We start from the raw sequence: 23,598 nt of genomic DNA, 5'->3' as shown, positions 1-23,598 counted from the left end.
ATAACAAAAAAACATCATCTATAATCACTGTTATTCAAAAGATGCTATGTCATCAGTACTGAATTATAATAATGCCTTTGCAAACTGCATTTTGTTGGTTTACATTGCACAGCAAGTTTTCGAAGGAATACAGTGTAGATCCTCCCCAAAAAAATCTGTATTCTGATCCTTAGAAAGTATAACTCCATGCAGAAGAATATAGATAAGCATAGCTTGAAACAAGTTCCACTTGATTATGATTATAGCTAAATATACTACAGCAGAAGACCTCTCCATAATGAATCTGAAAATCCATAATCCGAAAATGGCTCTGGGGACACCACCAGAAGTCTCAGCCAAGAGATTTTAAATTCAACAGGAAAACAGTTCCCCAGTAGCCTAAAGCTCTGCAGCACACAGTCAAGACCATTGACTGTTCTCTAGCAATGCCTGTGTGGGAAGCAGAACATTGAACTATGAACAGAAACTCACTCTATTTCTTACTATAACATTCAAATGCTCATGATCACTCGTCGTTGTATAAAATAAAAGCTCCTGAACTCTTCTGCACTCCACTGCTCAGTAGAAGACATTCATCAGCATCCAAGGAATCAAGGGAACATTTTTGAGCTTTTGGCTTTTCCTCTGAAACAGACAAAGCGAGTGGGATAGTTCAAGCCAGCTTTCACTCATGAATATAAGAATGCTGGAGCTCCATTCCTATGAAGAAAAGCTGAAGGAGCTGGGCTTCTTCAGTATGGAGAAGAAAAAGCTCTGGAGAGATCTCATCGCAGCCTTCCAGTCATTTATAACAGGAGGAAGACTGACTTCTTACACAGGTAGACAGTGATAGGACAAAGGGGAATGGCTTCAAAGTAAAAGAAAGGAGATGTAGATTAGGTGTTTGAAGGAAATTTTTCAGAAAGTGGGGAGGTTCTGAAAAAGGCTGTGCAGAGAAATCCTGGATGCATTCAATGCCAGGTTGGATGGGCCTCTGAGCAACCCAGCCCACAGCAGGGAGTTTGGATATACTCAATAAACTTTGGATAAACTCAATAATCTTCCAGGTCCTTTCTAATCTAAGCCATTCTATGATTTACAGAATTACATGTGAAATTGAGCACGGGAATTTACTGTTAGAAAGGCTGAAAGTTCCCTATGCTATACATTAGAACATCTCATAACTCAGTTCAGTTGGCTCGTTAGTGGAAAGAAGGCTGGCTGTGCAGCCAGTTAAGGACAACATAATGTATAAGAAACTCAGTATACAACTGTGAGTTTTCCAAGCCTTCAGCTTATTGACTACTACTCTAAGTGCAGAAAATCTAAAATTTTCTGTGTAGGAGCTTATGCAAACATTGTTGTCTGGTCTTATTTCAAAAGAGGGCTACAAGAAAGCAACTCTATTTAAATAGCACTGATCTATCAATTTTGTTAGAAAGCAGAAGAAACCCAATAGAAATACAACCTGGCAGTGTTCCTTCAGCATTCTAATATCAAAGCACTGTATGACTTGCTGTAAGACATTTCAAAATATGCGTTCTGTGAATTTTATAGCAAAAAAACTTCCAAGATACCAATTAGAACATGGCAACTCTTTTCCTCTCCCTCACCAAATCATCCTCCTCTGGAAAGGTAAAGTCAGTTGCCTATTTCCGTTGTCTTTGGTAGCATCCAAGTATACAGAGATGAGGAAAATAGCACTGACTCACCAAACTCTTATAAGACTAGATGTTAAGTTGATCTCTTTTAATGGCGTGAAGTTAAGAGCAATGTCATGATTTGAGAACAGGAGTGCACGTTCATTCTTGCCAGAACAAACAGAGTTATAATAACAGGTAAAAAATAAATAGATCATGCTTAAGTAGGATGCAGAGCATTTTATCACAAGCATAAATTTTTATTTTCAGTCCTAGATATGTACGTTGACAGAAGTAAGACATAGTCTGCTCAGGTGAGCAGGTTGTCTTAAGTACAGGCCTGCAAGTAAACAAAACTGGGTTAAGTAGTGTTCAAGTAGTAGCTACAGTTACTAAGAACATTACATAAGCCTACAGAATATTACCTTGCAGTGGATGAAAATACTGATATGCTACTCTATGCCTTCCATGAACTACTTTAGAATAGTAAAATAATTTCTTCTGAGAACACAGAAGCTACATCCAAATATTTCTCGAGTTTATTAATGGATTAAATAGATACATATAATATTGCTAATCTTGTTTTATGTCAACATCCTATTTTGCAGTCAAAGAAAAACAAAAACATCAAGAGATTAAAGAGCTACAGTATTTGGAAAGTCCAGATTTACGTGGATTTAGCATGCTTAGAAAGTCAAGATTTACTGGGATCAGTAGCACCTACAGCTGGAAAAGCAGAAGTATCACCATTACTTAGTCTACAGCTACATAAACAGCTAATATAACTTGTTTTTTAGTCTGGGATAGGGAGAAGGAGGTGATTTTACTTAGAAATTGAGCTGGCGGCACTTCATCCAAAGCTAACTCAGAATTAAAAAGAACATAGATTTAATATTTTTGAAGAAAGCAATTTGACATGGAATTACTCCTTACTGAAGTCCCTCAGGCATACTGACAAATAACTGGTTTAATTAGACGAAGGATACACACATACGTTCAGTGTATGGTACAGTGTACTTGATAAGCTGTTAGAAGGCCTGATCTCAAAAACATCAAAGACAATGAAAGCCTTAGACAGAAACTGAAGGGTACCATAGGGCACAGCAGGCAACATTCCCAACACATGCACTGCTAGGCAGAAGTTTGCCTTCAGAACAAAAGAATCACCTTGTCTTATACAAATGTCAAATACGGAGTCGCCATGTGTGATACAACTTCTGGACATAGTGCCAGGGAAAGTACGTCAATACTGCTTGTCTTCCTGTATGCTCACAGTAAAGAATCTTATTAGTATGCAGAAGACTCTTTATACAAACAGTTTTGTAGCACACACTGAAAGTGAATTTGCAAGACAAGGTTTAACAAATTGAGTCACTGCTTTTTATAATTACTTCAGGCAACTCTGGGTTGATGCAGTGAAATGAAGCAAAGAAATGAGAAACACCAACACTACAACTCAATGTAGGCTGCAAAGGATGAAGAACATCCTAAAGCAGTGTAAGATATACTCTGTAACATTCAAATGTTCTCCACCAAAGGCAGCTTCTACCTTTTCTTGTGGTGCTCTTCTCATCATCATATAAGCACAGACTAACATCACTCATCTTCCTGAATGAAAACAACTTGTTTAAAAAACAGTATGTTTTTACTTGAATTCAGATTATACCTGGCATTTATGGATACCTGCCATGGACGGATAATGTTAACATGGTAGACAGGCAGAAGCCCAACTTGTTCATCATAAATGGAATTAGAAGACAAATAAGCACCCAACCATACACTGCTGCCAATATGACAGGAGTTCAAGCCATTCAAAGTAGCAGACTCTCAGGCAGCTGAACACACATGCATGCCATCACACTGAAGCTCTTAAATAATTTATATCTATAAAAGAAAAAGGAAGAAAAGAAAAAACACCTCCCACATCTGAGTATTCAAATCCTTTTTCAATCTTTATATTTGCTTCCTTACAGAAAGAGGGAAAAAGAGGAAAAAATAATGATCACAGAAATTTAAAAAAAAAAACAAAAACAAAAAAAACCCACTGCATATGCACAGCTTGATACATAAAGAACAGCTTATAGTCTATGTAAGAAAAGATAAATAAAGGAGAATTTAAACAAGATACCATGAGTTTTAAGAGAATTGGCTGATTTAAGACTGGAAGCTGAAATTACCAAGACTGATGATGTACATATAATCACACAAATCTACCTTCTTAAATTAGAAAGTGAGAAAGAACTCCAATACTGCCATTGATTCTATCACCAGAAAGATTCAACACAAGCTGTTTTTTCCCCAAAGACAGTTATCCAGTAAAATCACAACTAGAACACTGAAGAAAGGATTGCAAAGAAACCTGTAGACTCAGTTACAGCAGGGCAAATTGGATTGTTACACTGGATGTTATTACTTTAAGATCCCCTTTGACACAGTATTCCCTAAGTAATTTTGCTATCTCCATCTGTAAATGCACTTTAAAAATTTCAGCATAGCCCGACAGCATCTCCTATTTTTAATTTCCAATACATTACTTCAGCATTTATTTAATAGCTTCCTTCTTTTTTTTCTTTTTTTTTTTCTTTTTTTTTTTTCTTTTTTTAATATGCATATACTCTCTCTGTTGCTTGGAAAGCAGTTTGAAAAGCAATTAGGGGCAAAATTATCTTAACATGACAGTTTCTACACAGCGATATTGTTTAGACGTTGATGAGTTAAACTTAAAATTGGTGCTTACAGGTAAGATTATATAACAAAGTGCCAGAACTCAGCACTAAAATTTAGTATCATAACCCACAGTGTTAATTCATGCCAACAAAAATAACAGCATGAGGAATTTACAATTTTACAGAGCAGCAATAAAGAGTTTTAGGTAACATCTGTTCAGCAATCATTTCTTTAAAAGACTAATTTAGATTCAAGGTCTTACACTGCAGTATAACTGCAGCAATAATTCAGTCACTTCATAATTAAAGATATTGACACAGATTGGTCTTACCTTTCTCCTCTACGCCATTCAAACAGAAATGCTTTTGCTTTTAACTACATCTTTCTTTGATTTATAAACACTATTAAATGCAAGTGTTAATTTGCCTATGTTAAACAGATTGCTGCAAACAAGAAAGTCTTCCTGACTCATATAAATTTCATAGAGAACTTAAAAAATACAATCTGAAAGTCACTGAAGATTGTATTAATTTCAGTGTATCACTGACCAAACACTCCTAAATCATCTGTATGTCCAGCTGGCATTCTGTGGTCTCGCACCTACAAGATGTGGTCCCAGTAAAGAGCAATTAGAAGTAGTTCAAGTGATCTAGCAATCATTTACACAATTTCTAAACATTTCTAAGAAAATTATATACATACACCAAGTAAAAGGAACACCCTCCTCAGTGGATTTCGGAAGATTTCTGCTCAGAAAATATATAGCTAGGTTGAACCTCTGCCATCCTTTATTCCATTTCTGCTTTTTACCAAACTCAAACCCCTCAAAGATGAACGTAAGGGCTTTCAACAAAGCCAGGCCACCAAAGTATCACAGAACACGTTATCCTTCCAAGAATTCCACTGTACCAAACCCTTAGGCCTGCTGAACAAAGCCAAACTGTTAAATGCTTCAGAACTAATCGTTATGCCATAAAAATGTTTTTTTTTTTGTTTGGTTTGTTTGTTTTTTGTTTTTTGTTTTTTTGGTTTTTTTTTAAATAATTCTGTGAAAGAAGAGAAAGAGCTAGGAACTACAACTCAAATTCCTTCTTCTGCAAAGCTAGTTTATTCAGGACGGCAGTACTTCAGGAAGACATTTAATTGGAATTAACAACTATTTAGCCCAAAGCCTCTTTCTCCCTCATCTAAATGAAGTGGTAAAAATCAAAAGAATGTTCTCCTGCTAAATAAGGAGTTCTGTTGGAGGGGAAAAAAAAAGTGCATGTTAACAATATCAATTTTGTTAACCAGCAATCCAATTTCACCTAAAGGTCTGTCAAGGAATCAAATTCTTTTCCAGATAGGCTTAACTACTGTTGATTTGGTAACTCTCAAGTGCCAGATCAATATGTTCCATTGATTGGAACAGTCCAACTTGGAATTTATCTTGAAGCCTTTTGTCCTAAGGAAAATTAGACTAATCCAATCTGGATGACTTGAGTTTGTTGAATCTGATAGTCAATTTTAACCACATTTGATAAATGCATATTAGATAAGAAACACAATTCAGGTTACACGAAGAAGTATGGCATGACAAGTATCCCAAACATAGACAGGGTAGAGCCTGTATTTATGACTGGATTACACATAATTCAAAGGACTAAGGAGAAGTTCAGTGTACTCTGACACAAAACTAATCTAACGAATGAAAGAAGATGTATTACAGGAGAAATTAGATATGAACAAATCAATACACATACAACATCTTGCACACCATTCACTCCTCTCTCTAAAAAAAGTCTCTTAAGAAGACAGGAGGTAGAGAGGATGAAGGAGAATATACCAATTTTAGTTTTAATAACGGATAAATATTCTGCATTGCAAATTGATGATATGACAAAAAGAAACACATTTCTCCCAGTACCCTTCAAGGAAACCACTACAAATCAGAGACGTTGATTAAGGCCTACAATCACTAAAATAACAGATATTCACAACTTATACTGATTCGTACCTTTCTTCAGCAGAAAATTATTACCTGAGACAAACCAGGGATTAGAGAAAACAGCCCAATGGTTACAGAAGCTGTAGCAACTTTTTAGATTTCGGGGCATGAAACAGCTTGCGACCCCATAGAAACTGTTAATTGCCACAGATGAGATTTGTAAAGCATACTTTTCAGCAGTTTACACGAAGACAGAGACAAAAACTAACACTCTGCTTATGGAATAACAGCTCTTCCTAATGTCTCCCAGTCAGCTAATAGCATACCTAGAAGACAGGCCACATTAGAAAGAACTGTCACATACCACCATCCCAAGGCAACATCTTTGCTTTAAGAGTACTCATAAAGATAAAATACAAGACTGTTGTTTCAGGTCAAGCACTTCTGAAAGTGACAAAGCATTCTCGTGAATTAAGAATATTCTCAGTCACTCTTGCTTAAAGAATTTCAGAAACTGGGAGAGAAAAAAAAAAAAATAAAAAGCCATACTGTCACAATAATCACACACTCTACAAAGCTAAGTAAAACACCCAAATCCAGCTTCCTTGGCTTTGTGTATTTGGGTCAAAGTAAAATCAATACTATTGTCCTAAGAAGCCAGTGAGCTGATGCCCTCACCTGCACATGCCTAGACTTCACAGACAGACACAACAAACAAGCTCATCTGCACCAAAAAGAAGGCCTCTTTTCTCTACAAATCCCATCTGAGTTCCTTTCAGCAACAAATTCTCAAGGGCCTTGTTATATCTGACAGTTCCACTCCCTAAAAAATGTTTGTATTTCTGTGGAGGCGAATACTGAAACTGATGGCAACACCCTGATTTCCCTCCCCAAATGTGTTTAAACAGTGGAAATGATGGCAAAATGCAATTTGCCTAAGACCTTAACAGTTAAAGCATAGCCAAGAAATAAAAGATTTTTAAATCAATGCTGTTGTCAGCCTTAATTATACACAAATCTGCCTCTTGCTTCCTGCAGGAATAAACCAGTCACCAAGTCATATACCAACACTAGTCCAACTGAGCAGACTATACAGCTTTTCACTCAGAGACCCTAGGCTAAAGAATGTTTTCTGACACAGTCCTGTATTTATCTGTGACCAGCTCTTGGCCCACAGATTCATACACACGCATTCTAAAGAGCATGGTACACATCTGCTCTGCATGTGGTGGGTACTTGTAGAATGTGTATTTGCTCAGCTTCGATATTTGAATAACTTGGCGTGTCCAAAGAAAAAAAAAAAGGCTATTTTTAGGTTCTTTTTAGCTAGGGCACATCTTACATACATATAATTTTGTAGACACCTATTTGCTCTTTTCAGTTTCCCAATTGATGAGTTTAGACAAACTTTGTAAAGCAGAGCTAGGGAGATCTGCATCCCTTAGATTACTATGTTACACTATTACTACAGTATTCCATTAGAAAGCGTCCAAAGGGCTTCAAAGATTGGGAAGGATCTAGAGGGGAAGACATATGATGAGCACATGAAGTCTCTTGGCTTTTTCAGCCCAGAGAAGATGAGACTGAGAGACCTCATTGCGGCCTATGGGTGCAAGAGGAGCAGAGGGGCAGAGCTGATATTTGTTCTCCAGCGACAGCGTCACAGCATCCTCATGAGAGGATCAGATTGGACAATTAGAAAAGGCTCTTCACTAGAGAGGTGGTCAGGCATGAAACAGGCTCCTCAGGGAAGTGGTCAAAGAACTGAACTTGTTGGGAGTTGAAGAAGCATTTGGACAACTCTCTCAGATGTACAGTCTGATTTCTGGGTCACCCCCTGTGGAGCCAGGACTTGGACTCAATATTCCCTTCCAATTCAGGATGTTCTATGAAATTCAGTCCATTTTCCACTAAACAGTTTATGTGACCAAAACAAAGCCCAAACATCTAGCTCTAGTGGAAGTGGCATCATTCACGGGTGAAGAGCCATTCTGTTAACACCCCTACAACTGTCACACAGTGATTCAGAAAACTTCTTCATAAAGAGCAGTGACCATAAAGAGCACGTGAGGCAACAGGGAGCCGGGCCCTGTGAGGACAGCAGGACAGAAGCAAGCTGGGGCGGGCAGGCCCTGGAACCCTCAGGGAGGCTCTCCCGGGCGCACATTCAGGCAGGCCTCCGCCTATGCCACGGGCAGGGCCGCAGGACGGAGCCGTACTTACGAATTTAGGCTTCCTGCCGTCCACGGCCTCCTCAGGTCCGCCGGCCGCCGGCGGGCCCTTCCTGCGGATCCCCTTGTTCTCCCTCCCGCCGCGACCCGGTGGCGAGCGCGGCCGCGGCCGCCGCGACTCCATGGCCGTGCCCTGAAAAGGCGAAACGGAGGCAGCCGGGGGCTGCGATTAGAGCGGCTTAGCTGAGCTGGGCCGGCAGGGCGCCGCGGGGGAGTAGGAGGGGGCCTCAGGGCTAAAGCCAGGCAGAGGATTTACAGCCAGCAGCCTTTAATCCAGGTACCGATGGCCGCCCTCCGGACTGCACCGCAGAAGCAGCTTCGCGCCACACACGGACCGGGGGCAGCACAAAACGCGCTCCAAACGGCCGCACCCCAACGCTCAGCGCCCAGGAATGCACGGCCGTCCGAATCGTCCCGCCACTGCCGGTCCCGCCCCATACCCCTCCACGACAGCCAATCCACGGCGGCAGAAGGAAACGGTCGCTTCCTGGTTGGATGGCCTGCTGCCAATCGCCGCTGAATCAGCTGTTCTCCCCGAGAGCCGGCACTCTCGCCGCTCGTTTCTCGCACTACGTGTCCCAGAGAGCGCTGTGTCCCGCTCCCCGCGCGCGGCGGGAGGAGTGCGTCTCCTCTGTCAGTTCGGGGAGCCGGGCGCCTGGGGGCGGGTTTTGTGACTTCGTTTGGAGCTGTGGTTCAATGTAACTTTTTTTCCCGTTCCCTCCCCGGCACTTTTTATTAGTCTGTAATTTTGGCCCCAGGAAGTTTTATACTGCCGCGTAATTCGAAGCTTGTGGCGGTGTGCCCTGACAGGGCGGTTCCCTCACTGGTTGAACTGTGCATGTGCAGGTACGTGTCCAGAGAAGGAGACTCCACAACATCTCTGGGCAGCCTGTTCCAGTGCTCTGTCAGTCTTACAGTCATGATTTCATTGCTGCATGCCACTGGGAAGAGTCTGCCCCCATCGGCTTCAGTCCCACCCTTTCGTAGAATCATATCATAGAATGGCCTGGATTGAAAAGGAGCACAGTGCTCATCTAGTTTCAATCCCCCTGCTATATGCAGGATCGCCAACCACTAGACCAGGCTGCCCAGATCCACATCCAGCCTGGCCTTGAAATCTTCCAGAGATGAGGCATCCACAAGCTGTTTGGGCAACCTGTTCCAGTGTGTCAACACACAATGTGTGAAAAACTTCCTCCTAACATCTAACCTAAACATCCCCTGTCTCAGTTTAAGACCATTCCCTCTTGTCCTCTCATTATCCACCCTCGTAAACAGCCATAAATAGTTGTACCCAGGTCTCTCAGCCTTTCTTTGCAACAGAGATACTCAGTTCTGGGTATCATTAAGAAAAAAAAGATAACGCTCAGCATTCATATCTAGAGTGTTTGCCAAAATAGCAGCAGTTTCTTTTTCCTTCAGTAAGAAAGACACTGATCTTGTTTTTTGAAATGTAGTTACGCCTTGAATATAGCAAAAATAAAATGTCTCCCCAAGACTAGATGATCTCCTGAGGTACCTTCCATCCCGTACAGTTCTGTGATTCTGTGATTGTATTCACTTTTTCAAAATAATTTGAATGCCTTTCATTACAATGCAGTGACAAAAGATAAAGTTATCAGTCCCTCAGCATCGCCCAAACAGATGCAACCCATCACACTTGCAGCTCGTAATGCCTGCAGTGATGTGGAGTTCCAGTAAAGCAAGGTAGAGTTTAGCCCCAAACTGGACCTTTGGAGGTCTGGGACCCAACACTGTGGAGCTGTGGGGCTAGAATTATTTGAATACATTAAACTGTTTGTTCTTTGGCACATTTCTGTAGATCTTTTGTAAATTTGTATTGGAATTCTTTGTGGAAAGTGTAATTAGCATGACACTGTTTAATGTCATGGTTAATGATTTCCTGGAACATTTGATTAGAAAATTAATCAGCCTATGTATGCATATGATAAAGCTGTTTAAATGGACCTCCTAATTGCACTGTGGTAGAACACAATGCTTTGTGCCAATATATCACTTTCAAAGTACTGTATTGCGATAATAGGGAAACACTAAAGAGAATAATTTATTAGACAATTTTCTAAGCCAAAAATAAATGTTAGTACTTTTGATCAATTATTATTATCTTTTACATTACCTCTCTTGTGCTTCTTAGGTGCTTAACAGCATAGTTGGTCAAGATTAATAATAACAGAGTAGTAGGTGCAAGAATGAATCAGTAACACAGGCTCTAGTATCTCCCCTGTGAGGACAGGCTGAGAGAGCTGAGGCTGTTTGGCCTGGAGAAGGAAAGGGGAAAGATGCTTTATCACAGTCTGTTGTGGCAGAACAAAGGGAAACGATTTCAAAGTAAAAGAGGGGAGATTTAGACTGGATAGAAAAAAACATTTCCAAGAAAGGTAGTGAATATCCCATCCCTGGGGACATTCAAGGTCAGGCTGGACCAGGCTCTGAGCAACCTGACCTAGCTGTAGGTGTCTGTGTTCATTGCAGGGGAATTGGACTAGATTACCTTTAAGGGTTCATTCCAACTTAAGCAATTCTATGACTCTGCAGTTTTGAAGAGACTATACTTGGACTGTGCTTACTGGCTGGAACATGCATATAGCTTGATGATTTTGCTTTATTCTTTTCTCAAATGAGTTTTTCAGTTTCAAAAATGTATGAGACAAAGAAGCAGCATAACTTAAACGTAGGAATATTTGCAAAATTTGAATTGATGTATTTAACTTGATTCTCCCAATTTTATTCCATGTCTTTTTTTTTTTTCTTTAGTGTGGCTCAAGTCTTAAACCTACAGAAATGAATATCTTCTTGATATTCATTCTTCCAGGGAGGCAGTTTTTCAAATAAGTCCCTATGTACTGGATTTGCAAGCTGGCTTTTGACTGAAATTAGGCAGTTCTCAATATTTTATTTAGAGATGCCTAGTTCTTGCCTACACAAAGACAGTAAAACTGTAAATTAACTGTTTTTCTTTTTTTTTTTAATTAGATTAATCCTATTAGACTGTCACATAAAAGTTAGAATTTTGTAAGAAATGTTATTGTTCTTATACAGCTATCATACAGTTTCAACAGACTTTGTTAGTAAGGCCACACAAGTGCTCCAACTGGCAGAAACAAGAAGGATGCTAGCTGCAAGTGCCTTTCCAGGATATTTCTTCTTTCTTTCATGAAAAGCACCAAACAGGCTCTCTATCTCAAATCTCTCAAACCGACATAACTGTAAATTATACCAATTGATTGTATCTTACACCTTTCCTAAAATCTTATTCGAACAGTTAATAAAGTAGTTACACCAAAAATAAATTATAGGATTGCTAACCTATTAATAAAAAAAAAGTAAGTAATAAAAATTAAGTTTGAAAAACACAGCCTGTTGTTGTGTCTTATCGAGTGAACTGATGATGTTTCTTAAGAAACTCTTAACAGGTGCATTTTCATACTGCAATACAGTCCCTGATAATTTGAATGTACTACAATGTTATGTTATTAAATACAGCCTATGGATTAGATATTACTTATTTTTCACAGCAAAAATGTGAGAATCCTATTATTCCATTATTAAGATAAATTGAGATAGAAAATCAAATTGTTCGTATATTAGATTTACGAAGGAACCTGGCTGCTAACAGGTTTATTGTGCTAATAAATGACCAAATTTGTGTTAAATTTCTGAGGAAAATCATGCTCTGCAAGTATTAAATAGAATTAAATGAATTTTAAATTGATTAAATACAGTTTTATAAAAAGTAATTTGCTGTGGTTTTCTCTGTAAAAAAAGAGAGCTCAAATTCTTTTGCTTTATTGGGCATAATTCAATTGTCATTTAATCATAAATTGTTATAATCTGTATGTATGTAGCATAGATTTATTTAGGCAAATGAAAAATTACAGATTTACCCCGGAACACCATTATCACCTAATACTAAACCACATTCCTAGGTGTCGCATCCACATTTTTCTCTGCCACCTCACTCAGCAGACTGTTGCAATGTTGATTTGTGAAGAAATTCTTTCCAACACCTGATAGAAACCACCCCTGGCACAACTTGCAGCTGTTTCCTCATGTCCATACTGTTGTGTAGCAGAGTATAAAGATGAGAAAGGCATACCTGAAAACAGCGTATGTCACAGTCCTGTTATTGATTTTGTATCAGTCATAACTTTTGGAAATGTCAAACAAAATTTCACATACAGTGGATTTATTCACTCTCTTTTCTAGCTAAAATTTAAACAAATGACTTTCAAGAGTAGTTGTAATCTGAATGTCACCATTTTCCTTTTTGAAGCTTTCAAAGTCACCCTGTTAAAGATGAGGGTATAGTAAGTAGGAAAGTAGTTTGCTCAATTCATTCACTGTAGATTACATGTTGCTAATAATTTCTCACAAAATATTTTAGGCTAACCTCTCACTCGACTGAGGAAATTTAATGTAGCTCCTATAAGATGAGATAGGAAAAAAATCAGTGAATAAGTCCATTATACAGTTCATCAAATGGATCTTTATGAGGATATTGAAGATGTGATTTGTGGCACTATTTAGGATACATTGCATACTACATTATTATAAAGTTCAGGTTTGTAATTTAATTATATGCCAAATTATCTTCAGTTCTAACTGCAGAACTGACTGGGCCAAGCCTGGACAGCTGATATAAATTAAAGATTTTAAGTGGTCTGAGTGTCGTGGATTGCAGTAAAGGCTATGTTATATAATTTTATACTAAGTGTGGGATTTTCAGAGCCACCTAAAGAATTAAATGAATTACCATTACTGTCTATTTTACCATTATAGTAGTAAATGTTCATTGCAAATTTAGTATGAATTGTTATTTTTTTCCCAAAAGAAAATAAATGCGTTTCTAGAGGAGAAAACTGTGAAGTTGTTCTTTCTGGATTAAGGGTCCACAGTAGTATGATCAAGCATACTTGATCATTTACTGAATGTATGGGCATTTACTGAAAACTTTTTAAGGTTTATGTCAGAATGCTGGGGTGTACAATTATCTTCTATTATTTCTAAGTAACTCACTGAATTCATCATAGCTTTCCTTTTTCAGTATATTTTCATCGTTTTAATGCTTCACTTTTCAAATTTCCAAGTCTATGTTTTATTCTTACATCCCAGGCGTTCATACAAACTGGGTGCAGAATTCCTTGAGAGCAGCCCTGCGGAGAAGAGCTTGATGGTCCTGGTGGACAAGAAGGTGGACATGAGCCAGCAGTGCGTGCTTGCAACCCGGAAAGCCAACTGTGTTCTGGGCTGCATTAAAAAGGGGTGGCCAGCAGGGAGAGGGAGGTGATTGTCCCACTCTACTCAGCTTTTGTGAGGCCCCATCTGGAGCACTGTGTCCAGGTCTGGGGCCCCCAGCACAAGAAAGACGCAGAACTGTTGGAATGAGTCCAGATGATCAGAGGGCTGGAGTACCTCTCCTATGAGGAAAGGTTGAGGGAACTGGGGAGACCTCATTGCGGCCTTCCAGTATTTGAAGGGAGCATAGAAACAGGAGGGGGTGCATCTGTTTATGAGAGTGGATGGTGATAGGACAAGGGGGACTGATCTTAAACTGAGACAGGGGATGTTTAGGTTAGATGTTAGAAGGAAGTTTTTCACACATTGTGTGTTGACACACTGGAACAGGTTGCCCAAACAGGTTGTGGATGCCCCATCTCTGGAAGATTTCAAGGCCAGGCTGGATGTGGATCTGGGCAGCCTGGTCTAGTGGTTGGTGACCCTGCAGATAGCCGGGGGATTGAAACTAGATAAGCATAGTGCTCCTTTTTGCCATTCTATGATTCTATGATGTGATAATTCATGTTACTTTCTACAAGGATATGATATCATGCTGCAGAGACTAGCTTCAGATCAAGTAAGACTGCACTGATCAAGGGACACAGAGTGAAAAAGGTCAACAAAAAAACTCTTTTTAAGGCTTTTTTGAAGCCAGCAATAGCGATGTGCTTGTGCTGGGGGACTGGCAGCTTGTAGCTGGGCTGCTGAGCGAGCAGGAGTGCAGCTGGCATATTAGCGGCACAGTTTAAACAACATATAAACATTTCATCACCTGCCCTTGGCACCAGGAGGTATGTTTTAAATAACCTCGGGGAGAGTACAGCAGGTGAGTAACCGTTGTTGCTGCCCACTGAGAATGGGGAGGTTCAGTGAGTGAGCACAGCCCATACTGCCATACAGTGCTGCAGCTGTAGGTGTGGGAGGTGGGCGAAGTGTGAGGAGTGTAAGTATTGTCCCTCCTCTTTCAGGAGATGGTCTCTCCTCTTGGCAGTCTCCGAGACCATAGGCTTAAACACAGTCTCCACCAGGCAGCAGGCTTATTCCAAGAAGACTGTGGCGACTCAGTTGGAGGACCTGCCCAAAAATGTAGCAGTTCAGGTTTCTGGCTACAGAAAGTGACTGAGCCTGCTACTGCCCAGTGAAGGCGACAGGTGTTCCACCTGCAGACCAGATCTGAGCTGTAGGGAAGTGTGCAGGGAAGTGTTTCTGGGACAGGGACATAAATAGAAAGCTCCTGAAGCTGGTTAGGTCCTTATTACTTTCCATTACTTGTAGTTCAGGTGGGCAGTGATGAAATTGCTCAGAGAAGTCTACGAGCTATGAAAAGAGATTTCAGGGGTTTAGGACATTTAGTTCAAGGAGCAGGAGCTCAAGTGATCTTTTGTTTTATACCTTCAGGGGTAGTGAGGGACATGGAGTGAGCTTGGAAAGTACAAGCAATGAATAATTGGTTTAGAGGCTGGTATCCAGGCAGAAACTTTGGGTTCTTTGATCATAGGGCAGTTTACTCAGCCTCTGGCCTGTTGTCCATGCACGGAACCTACCTATCTCAAAGGGGGAAACAAATCCTAGCACAGGAGCTAGCGGGGCTTATCAAAAGAGCTTTAAACTAGCTATGATGGGGGAAGGGGACAAAACTGGGCTCATCAGAGATGAGCCTAGAGGAATGATGGAGCTGGTGGTGAGGCAGATGATTCAGCTGAAGTGCATCTACACCAATGTGTGCAGCATGGGCAGCAAACTGGAGGAGCTGGAAGTGATTGTGCATCAGGCTAACCATGACCTAGTTGCTATTACCCAAACATGGTGGGACCATTCCCATGACTGGAGTGCTGTGATGGGTGGCTACAAGTTCTTCAGAAGGGATAGGCAAGGAAGGAAGGATGGTGGTATGGCCCTTTTTATTAAAGACTGTTTTGATGTTGAAGAGCTTGAAAGCTGAGTGTCTGTGTGTAAGGAACGGGGGAAGGCCTGTAGGGGCGACATCTTGGTGGCAGTCTGTTATAGACAGCCTAATCAGGATGAAGAGTTGGACAAAGCATTCTATGAGCAGCTTGCAGAAGTCACCCTGATGTATGTTGGAAATATAATACAGTGCAGAGGAAGCAGTCCAAGAGGTTTCTAGAGTGTGTGGAAGATAGCTTCCTTATGCAACTGGTACAAGAGCCTACCAGGAGAGTGGTGCCCTGCTAGACCTGCTCTCCATTAACAGAGAAGAACTGGTGGGAGATGTGAAGATTGGGGAAGGTCTTGGGCAGAGTGACCATGAAGTTGCAGAATTCTCTATTCTTGGCGATGTCAGAAGGGTAACCAGCAAAACTGCTATCTTGAACTTCCAGAGGGTGGACTTAGATCTGTTCAGGATGCTTGTAGCGCGGGTCCCTTGGGAGTCGCTCCTTAAGGGTAAAGGGGTGCAGGAAGTCTGAATGCTCCTCAAGATGGAAATCTTAAAAGCACAAAAACAGGCTGTTCCTGAGTGCCATAAGGCGTGATGTAGGGGAAGAAGACCGGTGTGGATGAACCTAGAACTATTGTTGAGACTTCAGAAGAAAAAGATATTCTACATCCTCTGGAAGAAGGGGCAGGCTACTTGGGGAGATTACAAGGAAGTTGCTGAGGTATGCAGGGAGGAATTTAGGAGGGCAAAAGCCCAACTTGAACTCAGATTGGCTACTGCAGTAAAGGAGAATAAGAAATCTTTTTATAAATATATCCACGGTAAGAAAAGAACCAGAGAGAATTTCTATCCTTTACTTGATGCAGCAGGGAATGTGACTACTAAACATAAGGAGAAGGCTGATGTCCTCAATGCCCTCTTTACATCTCCCTTTAATAGGCAGGTCAGTTATCCTCAGAGCACTTTATGCCCTGATCTGGAAGCCTGGAATGCTACGCAGAATACACCCCCAGTGATTCAGGTGGAAATGGTTAGAGAGCTCCTCCTCCATCTGGACCATCACAAGTCCATGGGACTGGATTGCTTTATGCTAGGGTGCTGAGGGAGCTGGTTCGGGTGACTGCTGAGCCTCTCTCTGCTATCCACCAGCTCTCCTGGTTAACTGGAGAGGTCCCAGAGGACTGGAGGCTTGCCAATGTGACTCCCATCTACAAGAAGGGCCATAAGGAGGATCCGGGGAACTACAAGCCTGTCAGCCTGACTTTGGTACCAGCGAAAGTTATGGAGCAAGTGACCTTGGGAGAGATCACATGATGTGTGTGGTGTCCAGGGGATCAGGCCCAGTCAGCACAGCTTTGTGAAAGGCAGGTCACGCTTGACCAAGCTTATCTCCTTCTATGACTGGGTGATCAGCCTGGTAGACGAGGGAAAGGCAGCTGATGTAGTCTACCCAGACTTCAGTAAAGCCTTTGACACGGTCTCTCACAGTATTCTCTGTGGGAAACTGGCTGCCCACGGCCTGGACAGGTCATACCCTTCTTTGGGTAAGGAACTGGCTAGAGGGCCGTGCCCAATGGGTAGTGGTTAATGGAGTTCAGTCCAGCTGGTGATCCATTACAAGTGGTGTCTCCCATGGATCAGTAATGGGACAAATCTTGTTTAATATCTTCACTGATGACCTAGGTGAGGAGATTGAGCGTACCCTCAGTAGGTTTGCAGATGACACAAAGCTGGGAGGTGGTGTCGATCTGCTTGAGGGTAAGGAGGCCCTTCAGAGAGATAAAGCTAAGCTGGATCACTGGGCTGAAGTGAATGGGATGAGGTTCAACAAGGCCAAGTGCCACGTCCTGCACTTTGGTCACAATAATGCCATGCAGCACTAGAGGCTTGGTGCTGAGTGTCTGGATGACTGTGAAGAGGAAAGGGACCTGGGGGTGTTGGTTGATGCTCGGCTGAACATGAGCTGACAGTGTGCCCAGGTGGCCAAGAGGGCCAACAGCATCCTGGCCTGCATTAGAAACAGTGTGGCCAGCAGGAGCAGGGAGGTGATCATCCACCTGTACTCAGCACTGGTGAGGCCGTACCTTGAGTACTGTGTTTGGTTTGGGGCCACTCACTACTACACTCACTACTCACTACAAAGACATTGAGGCCCTGGAACATGTCCAGAGAAGGGCAACAAAACTGGTGAGGGGTCTGGAGCACAAATCTTATGAGGAGTGGCTGAGGGAGCTGGGATTGTTCAGTCTGAAGAAGAGGAGGCTCGGGGGAGACCTCACTGCACTCTACAACTTCCTGAAGGGAGGTTGTGATGAGGTGGGGTTTGGGCTCTTCTCCCAGGCAACAAACAGGTCCCAAGGAAATGGTCACAAGAGGAGGTTTAGTTTAGACATTAGAAGAAACTTTTTCTCTCAGAGAGTGGTCAGGCACTGGAATGGCTGCCCAGGAAGGCGGTGGAGTCACTGTCCCTGGCAGTGTTCAAGAGGCATCTGGATAAGGAGCTGTGAGATATGGCTTAGTGGCTTGTGGTAGCAGTGGTAATGGGAGGATGGTTGGACTAGATGATCTTGTAGGTCCTTTCCAGCCTTGTGACTCTATGATTTTATGATTCTATGATTCTCCACTTTCTAAAATCCCTTGTTATCTTTTGACAGATATATTATTTTGAGATATATATGCATAAACATATATATGTGTATACATGTGTTTTGTTTGTTTTTTTTTTAGTTATGTATTAACTAGTCTTAAGTTAGTCTTAAAATTGACTATTTGTTTATATAGCTTTTATTTGTTTTTGACAGACTTTCTCACTCTAATCCATCTTTTTAAGTTTCTCATTTTAGCTTTTCCTTTCAGAGGAATAATGGATGTAATGGCATTATGGTTATTGCAACTTAATGTTCAGCTCCGGTTCATACTCAACATGTATATTAAGATAAATGTTTCTTTTCATTTCAAGAAGAAAAAAAAAATTTTTTTTTTTTGAAACTACTGAAATATTTTCTGTGTGAAACTAAAGATTTTGTGGTTAACTGAAGTCACTCTGTTTCTATTCAATCTGTGTATTACTTTTTGTTCCTCTGTTTCCTGGGATGTTTCAGTGAGCTTGGCTGATTTTTAATAGCTCTTTAACTCACATAATTGTACACTTCTACAAACTGGGTACAATTTGCTGCTGTTCTGATGTTCTACAGAAGCTTCATCTCTTGTCACAGGAAGATGAAGAATGTTTTTGGAAAGTGTACTTTGTATCACAAGTACTCATCCAGTGCAGCAGAGTTACTAAGCTAAGTTTCTTATTAGAAGTTTGTGAAGTGACAGTTTGCTGACAAGAATGAATCAGAATAAACTTCTTAAGTTTCCATTTTCCTTCACCTACACTATAATAACTTTAAGCTGGTGGTTAAGAAAAATGAATGTTTTCAGTTACTTTTACAAGACATTACTGCAGAAATGAGGAAGATTAAGTTGAATTGTGATACAGAGGTCATTTGATAGGACTTGAAGATGTAACTAACATTCTGAAGCTACAAAAGAGAGAAAATTTATTGTAATCATTATAGAGGTGCCTTTCAGCTGGCTGCAGTTGATAATATCCTCTCACAACGCTTTCAATTTATTGTGGCACAACTTCGTAAGAGAAGAAACTTCTGAAACCAAAATCTACTTGTATCGATAGTTCATGTGGTTTCTATTACTCTATTAAAAAAATAAAAATAAAAATTAGAGAGCAAAATCTTGATGTATAAGTAAGTACATGTCTGGGCATCATCAGGAGTTTATGACAATAAGGCAGGTATGAAGTCATGCCAAGAAATCACTGCAAACGTCAGTGTCAGGCTCTATGAAGGTAAAAAGGGTCAGACACAGTCTACTGATGAGTGGCACGTCCACAGTGATGAGACAGGTCAAATCACACTGCAGCTCAAGATCAGCAGGGTTCATGGCTGTGAACTCCTAAAACAGAGATAAAGTAGGGACTGAAAGCTCTAAAGGAGAAAAAATTGATCCTGTAAGTAGGTAGTGTGAATGGAGGTCACAGGTGAAGCTGCTTGGGGTAATTAAGGCCTATTTGTGCACTCAGGCTGTAACAGTAAGGTTCATTGACCTGGCAGAAGTCTTGACATAAAGAATCTGTACTATACAGTGCAGGGATACAAGGGGGACTACACAGTATAAGGATACAGGATGGCAAGATAGGCTGCCCAACAATTATCTAATTGTTTTTTATACTTGTCTGCAATAGCTTATCTGACAGAGTGAAGGTCTCGCTTTTCTCCGGTGATATGGTATGATACATGCTCGAATCTATCTGTGAAGAAGGAAACAGATCTTACACCAGGAGCTGGTAGGTCTAACTGAAAGGGCTTTAAACTATATGTAAAGGGAGAAAGGGATGGAACAAGACTCACTAGAGATGAGCTTGGGAGAGTAATGCCAGAGTTGTGGGTATGGCCAGTGGCTCATCTGAATTGCATGCTGCATGGGCAACAAAGCAGGAGGAGCTAGAAGCCATTGTACAGCAGGCAAAGTGTGACTTACTTGCAATTTATTGAAACATGATGAGATCACTCCCACAACTGGAGTACTGCAATGGATGGCTATTATTCCTTCAGAAGGGGTAGACACTCTCTATGTTAGAGAGTGTTGTAGAGCTCGGGGCTGGAAATAAAAAGGTCAAGTCCTGTGAGTAAGGATAGGGGAGAATACCAACAAGGTGGGCATCCTGGTGGGGCTTTGCTATGGACTGACAAACCAGGATGAAGAGACAGACTTCCTGACACAGCTCACATAAGTGAGACTTCTGGGGGACAGACCCCACCAGACCTGTGGTTCCCAAACAGAGAAGGACTATGGGAGATGTGGAGACTGGGAGCTGCCTTGGGAATAAAAATGGTGGAGTTCTGTACTCTTCATGAAGTCAGAAGTGGAGTCAGCAAAACTGCTGCTTTGGACTTCTGAGGATAGACTTTGAACTGTTTAGGACACTGCTAGGGAGAGTCCCTTGGGAGTCTGTCCTGAAGGATAAAGAGATCCAGGAAGGCTAGATGCTCCTCAAGAAGGAAGTGTTAAAGGTTCAGGCTATCCCCCTGTGCTGTAAGATGAGGCAGAGACCAGTGTGGCTGAACAGGGAACTTCTGAAATTCTGGGAGAAAAAGAGTTTACCTCCTATGGAAGAAAGGAAGAGCAACTCTGGGAGAGTACAAGGAAATTGCTAGCATGTGCAGAGAGAAAGTCATAAAAGCTAGAGCCCAGCATGAAGGAGGACAGCCCTTCAGAGGTATCTGGACAGGCTGGATCACTGGGCTGAGGCCAATGAGATGAAATGCAACAAGACCAAGTGCAAGTTCTGTTCTTTGATCACAACAACCTCATGCAATGCTACTGTGTTGCTAGCAGACTGTGGAGGTGATCTTCCCTCTGAACTTATGGCTGTTGAGGCCACACCTCAAGTACTGCTTTCGGTCTTAGGCCCCTCACTGCAAGATGAGCATGAAAGGCCTGGAGCATGTCCAGAGAAGGGCAACAGAGCTGGTGAGGAGTCTGGAACACAAGTTTTATGAATAGCAGCTGAGGAAACTGGGATTGTTTAGTCTGGAGAAAAGGAGGTTCAGGGGAGACTTTATTGCTCTCTACAGCTACCTGAAAGAAGGTTGTGGCGGGGTGGAAGTTGACCTCTTTTCACAGTTAGCAGTAATAGGACTAGAGGGAATGGCCTCATGTTGCACCAGGGAAGGTTCAGGTTGGATATTAGGAAGAATTTCTTTTCTGAAAGAGTGGTTAGGCTTTGGAATGAGCTGCCCAGGGAGGTGGTTGAGTCACTGTCCCTGGAGCTGTCTAAGGAAAGTGTAGATGTAGTACTTAGTGACATGATTTAGTGGGCAGTATTGTTGGTAGGTGTACGGTTGGACTAGATCGTCTTAGTGGTCTTTTCCAGCCTTAGTGTTTCTATGATTCTGTGAATCCCTTGAGTGATCTCATTAGGTGTGTTATCTTTGTTAATTCTTCAACAGTTAATCTGAAAAACAAACAAATACACAACTATGTGTTCATTAGTCCCCGAAAAATAATGTAATTCCTTTTTCCCATCTGCCTACAAAACTGCAAATCTTTTCATTCATGAGTTCGTTTATTTCTCATTTTTTATGATCATAATGGTTCTAGTGAAAAGGAAATCTTCAAAATCAGAATAACCCTTGCCAAGATTAAAAATCGAACAGGGAATCACCAGGTCATCAATCCTTATATCCTACTAAGTGCTCATAAAGTTGTTATTTACCATAAATTTGTGTGAGTTTCAGATTTGGACAGCAGATAGATATATTTTTACCAGCTAGAATGTCAGCAAAAACCTCTTAGTCCCATTGAAGGAGAGTGAATATTATGAGCTGCAAAGTGATCCAGGTTTGCTGACTGTCGTGAGATATTAATACAGGAGGCCAAGCTGTAATTGTTCAGATACGTGATTTGAATGGATGATACACGTGTTCACAACATCTTTCTTTGTGTGAACTACACTATGGGAAAAGGAACAATGTTGTTCCCAAAGTGGTTCAAAGCATGCACAATTAAGAGCAGTGCCTGGATAAACTGCATTGCATTTTTCACTGAAAATAGGAATAGAACAGCATGATACAGAATCCTCTGAAGAGCAACACACTTTGAAGCAAAAGCAGCATGCATCTCAGCAACAAGAGCAGCTGGCAGGTTTATGTCCTGAGTGGTGCTGAGAACTGAGCAATGGAATGTACTTATCTTGCAAAATTGCAGTGCTTATGTGTGTTGTGAGCTTGACTCACCTATCCTCCCCAACAGCTATGTCATCCACTGTAAGACTCTTGTCTCTTTTTTTTTTTTTTTGTACTCTAATGATATCATTTTACCTGTAGCCCTGCCTGTCAAATATCAGAAATGATATTGGTGATGAGTGTCATCCCACCTCAAAAATATTTAAAAGTACTACAGTTTCATAAAACAACAAATATGTGGGGGGTTTATAGCATTTATGTAAAGAGAAGATTCATATTCTGATGTTTAGGGCAATCTGAAAGATAGAGAACTAAGCTAAGTTTAGTGCTTATTGAAATCACACTTAACTGAAGCTCTTTAGCTAATGGAGAGAAGCCAGCACCTCCAACAGGCAGTTCATCCACCCTTAAAATATATATTTGAAACAAATTGAAAGATTTCATAAATCAATGGAAAGTTCTGGAGATCCTTCTGTGTCTTCACTGATGATAGAAGGTGCTTTGATAACTGGCTTAAATTAGGTGACTAACTTTTATATGCAGAAAGTAAATGAGATAAATCTCATTTTCTTAAACTATTCTGAGGACATCAGCAATTTGCAGTCAATAAATTCACTCCTTTTCAATAGATTTTATTAGACCTATTCATATTAGTTCAGAAGAGGTAGAAATATTTAACTAGTGATGTTAATAACTCATTGGAATTAACACGGATATTCTCTTGTGATCTTCAGAGAATAAAATTTTGAATAATAATCTGCACATCTTTGACAATAGCTTTTGATAGTCTGAAAATTGAAGGCAGATTTTTCTTTCCCAGAAGGATTAATGAATATTTCTCTTATACTTTTTGCTGCAGTCTGTTATCGCTATGGATATTAAACTGCTTTTGAAACTACTGGAATGTTTAAGTTATAAATATGCTGTCCTGTTGGATGGTGATTAAGGATGAATGCTGCTAAATTTTCTAGAATATTTTGTTGGTAAAATCCATCTTTCTGCTTCATCTTTCTCTCCTTCCTCATTCTTTCTGTTAAAATATACTAATTTTTCTTGCTTTCAAAACTTTTCCTTCAGCTTTCATATGTTTTGGAATATGAAAAAATTAACTCTCTTACTTAGCCAGTGAATTACATCAGTCCCTTCACAAATTTGTTAGATTTCTAACTAGGTACCTTTGTCCATTTTCTCCAGATAGTATTCACTTTAT

General features: G+C 40.8%; 2 protein-coding genes across 2 annotated transcripts in view; one reads left to right on the top strand and one right to left on the bottom strand.

The window, feature by feature from the left end:
• Window positions 1-8,836, bottom strand: part of DIAPH3 (diaphanous related formin 3) — a 228,895-nt gene extending 220,059 nt beyond the window's left edge. Inside the window, exons 1-2 of the mRNA XM_052705656.1 lie at window positions 8,701-8,836; window positions 8,437-8,577 (exon numbers count right to left, since the gene is read on the bottom strand). Coding sequence (XP_052561616.1) covers window positions 8,437-8,568 — 132 coding nt within the window. The 5' untranslated portion in view covers window positions 8,569-8,577; window positions 8,701-8,836. The remainder of the gene's footprint in view (window positions 1-8,436; window positions 8,578-8,700) is intronic.
• LOC128092112 (uncharacterized) overlaps window positions 1-23,598 on the top strand; it is a 392,342-nt gene that overhangs the window by 350,910 nt on the left and 17,834 nt on the right. The gene's annotated exons all lie outside the window — the stretch shown is intronic.

This window comes from Tympanuchus pallidicinctus, unplaced genomic scaffold, assembly GCF_026119805.1.
Source record: "Tympanuchus pallidicinctus isolate F22 unplaced genomic scaffold, pur_lepc_1.0 scaffold6, whole genome shotgun sequence".
NCBI lineage: Eukaryota > Metazoa > Chordata > Aves > Galliformes > Phasianidae > Tympanuchus > Tympanuchus pallidicinctus.
Note: the sequence above shows the minus strand (reverse complement) of the source record. Positions and strands in the feature narration are given on the sequence as shown.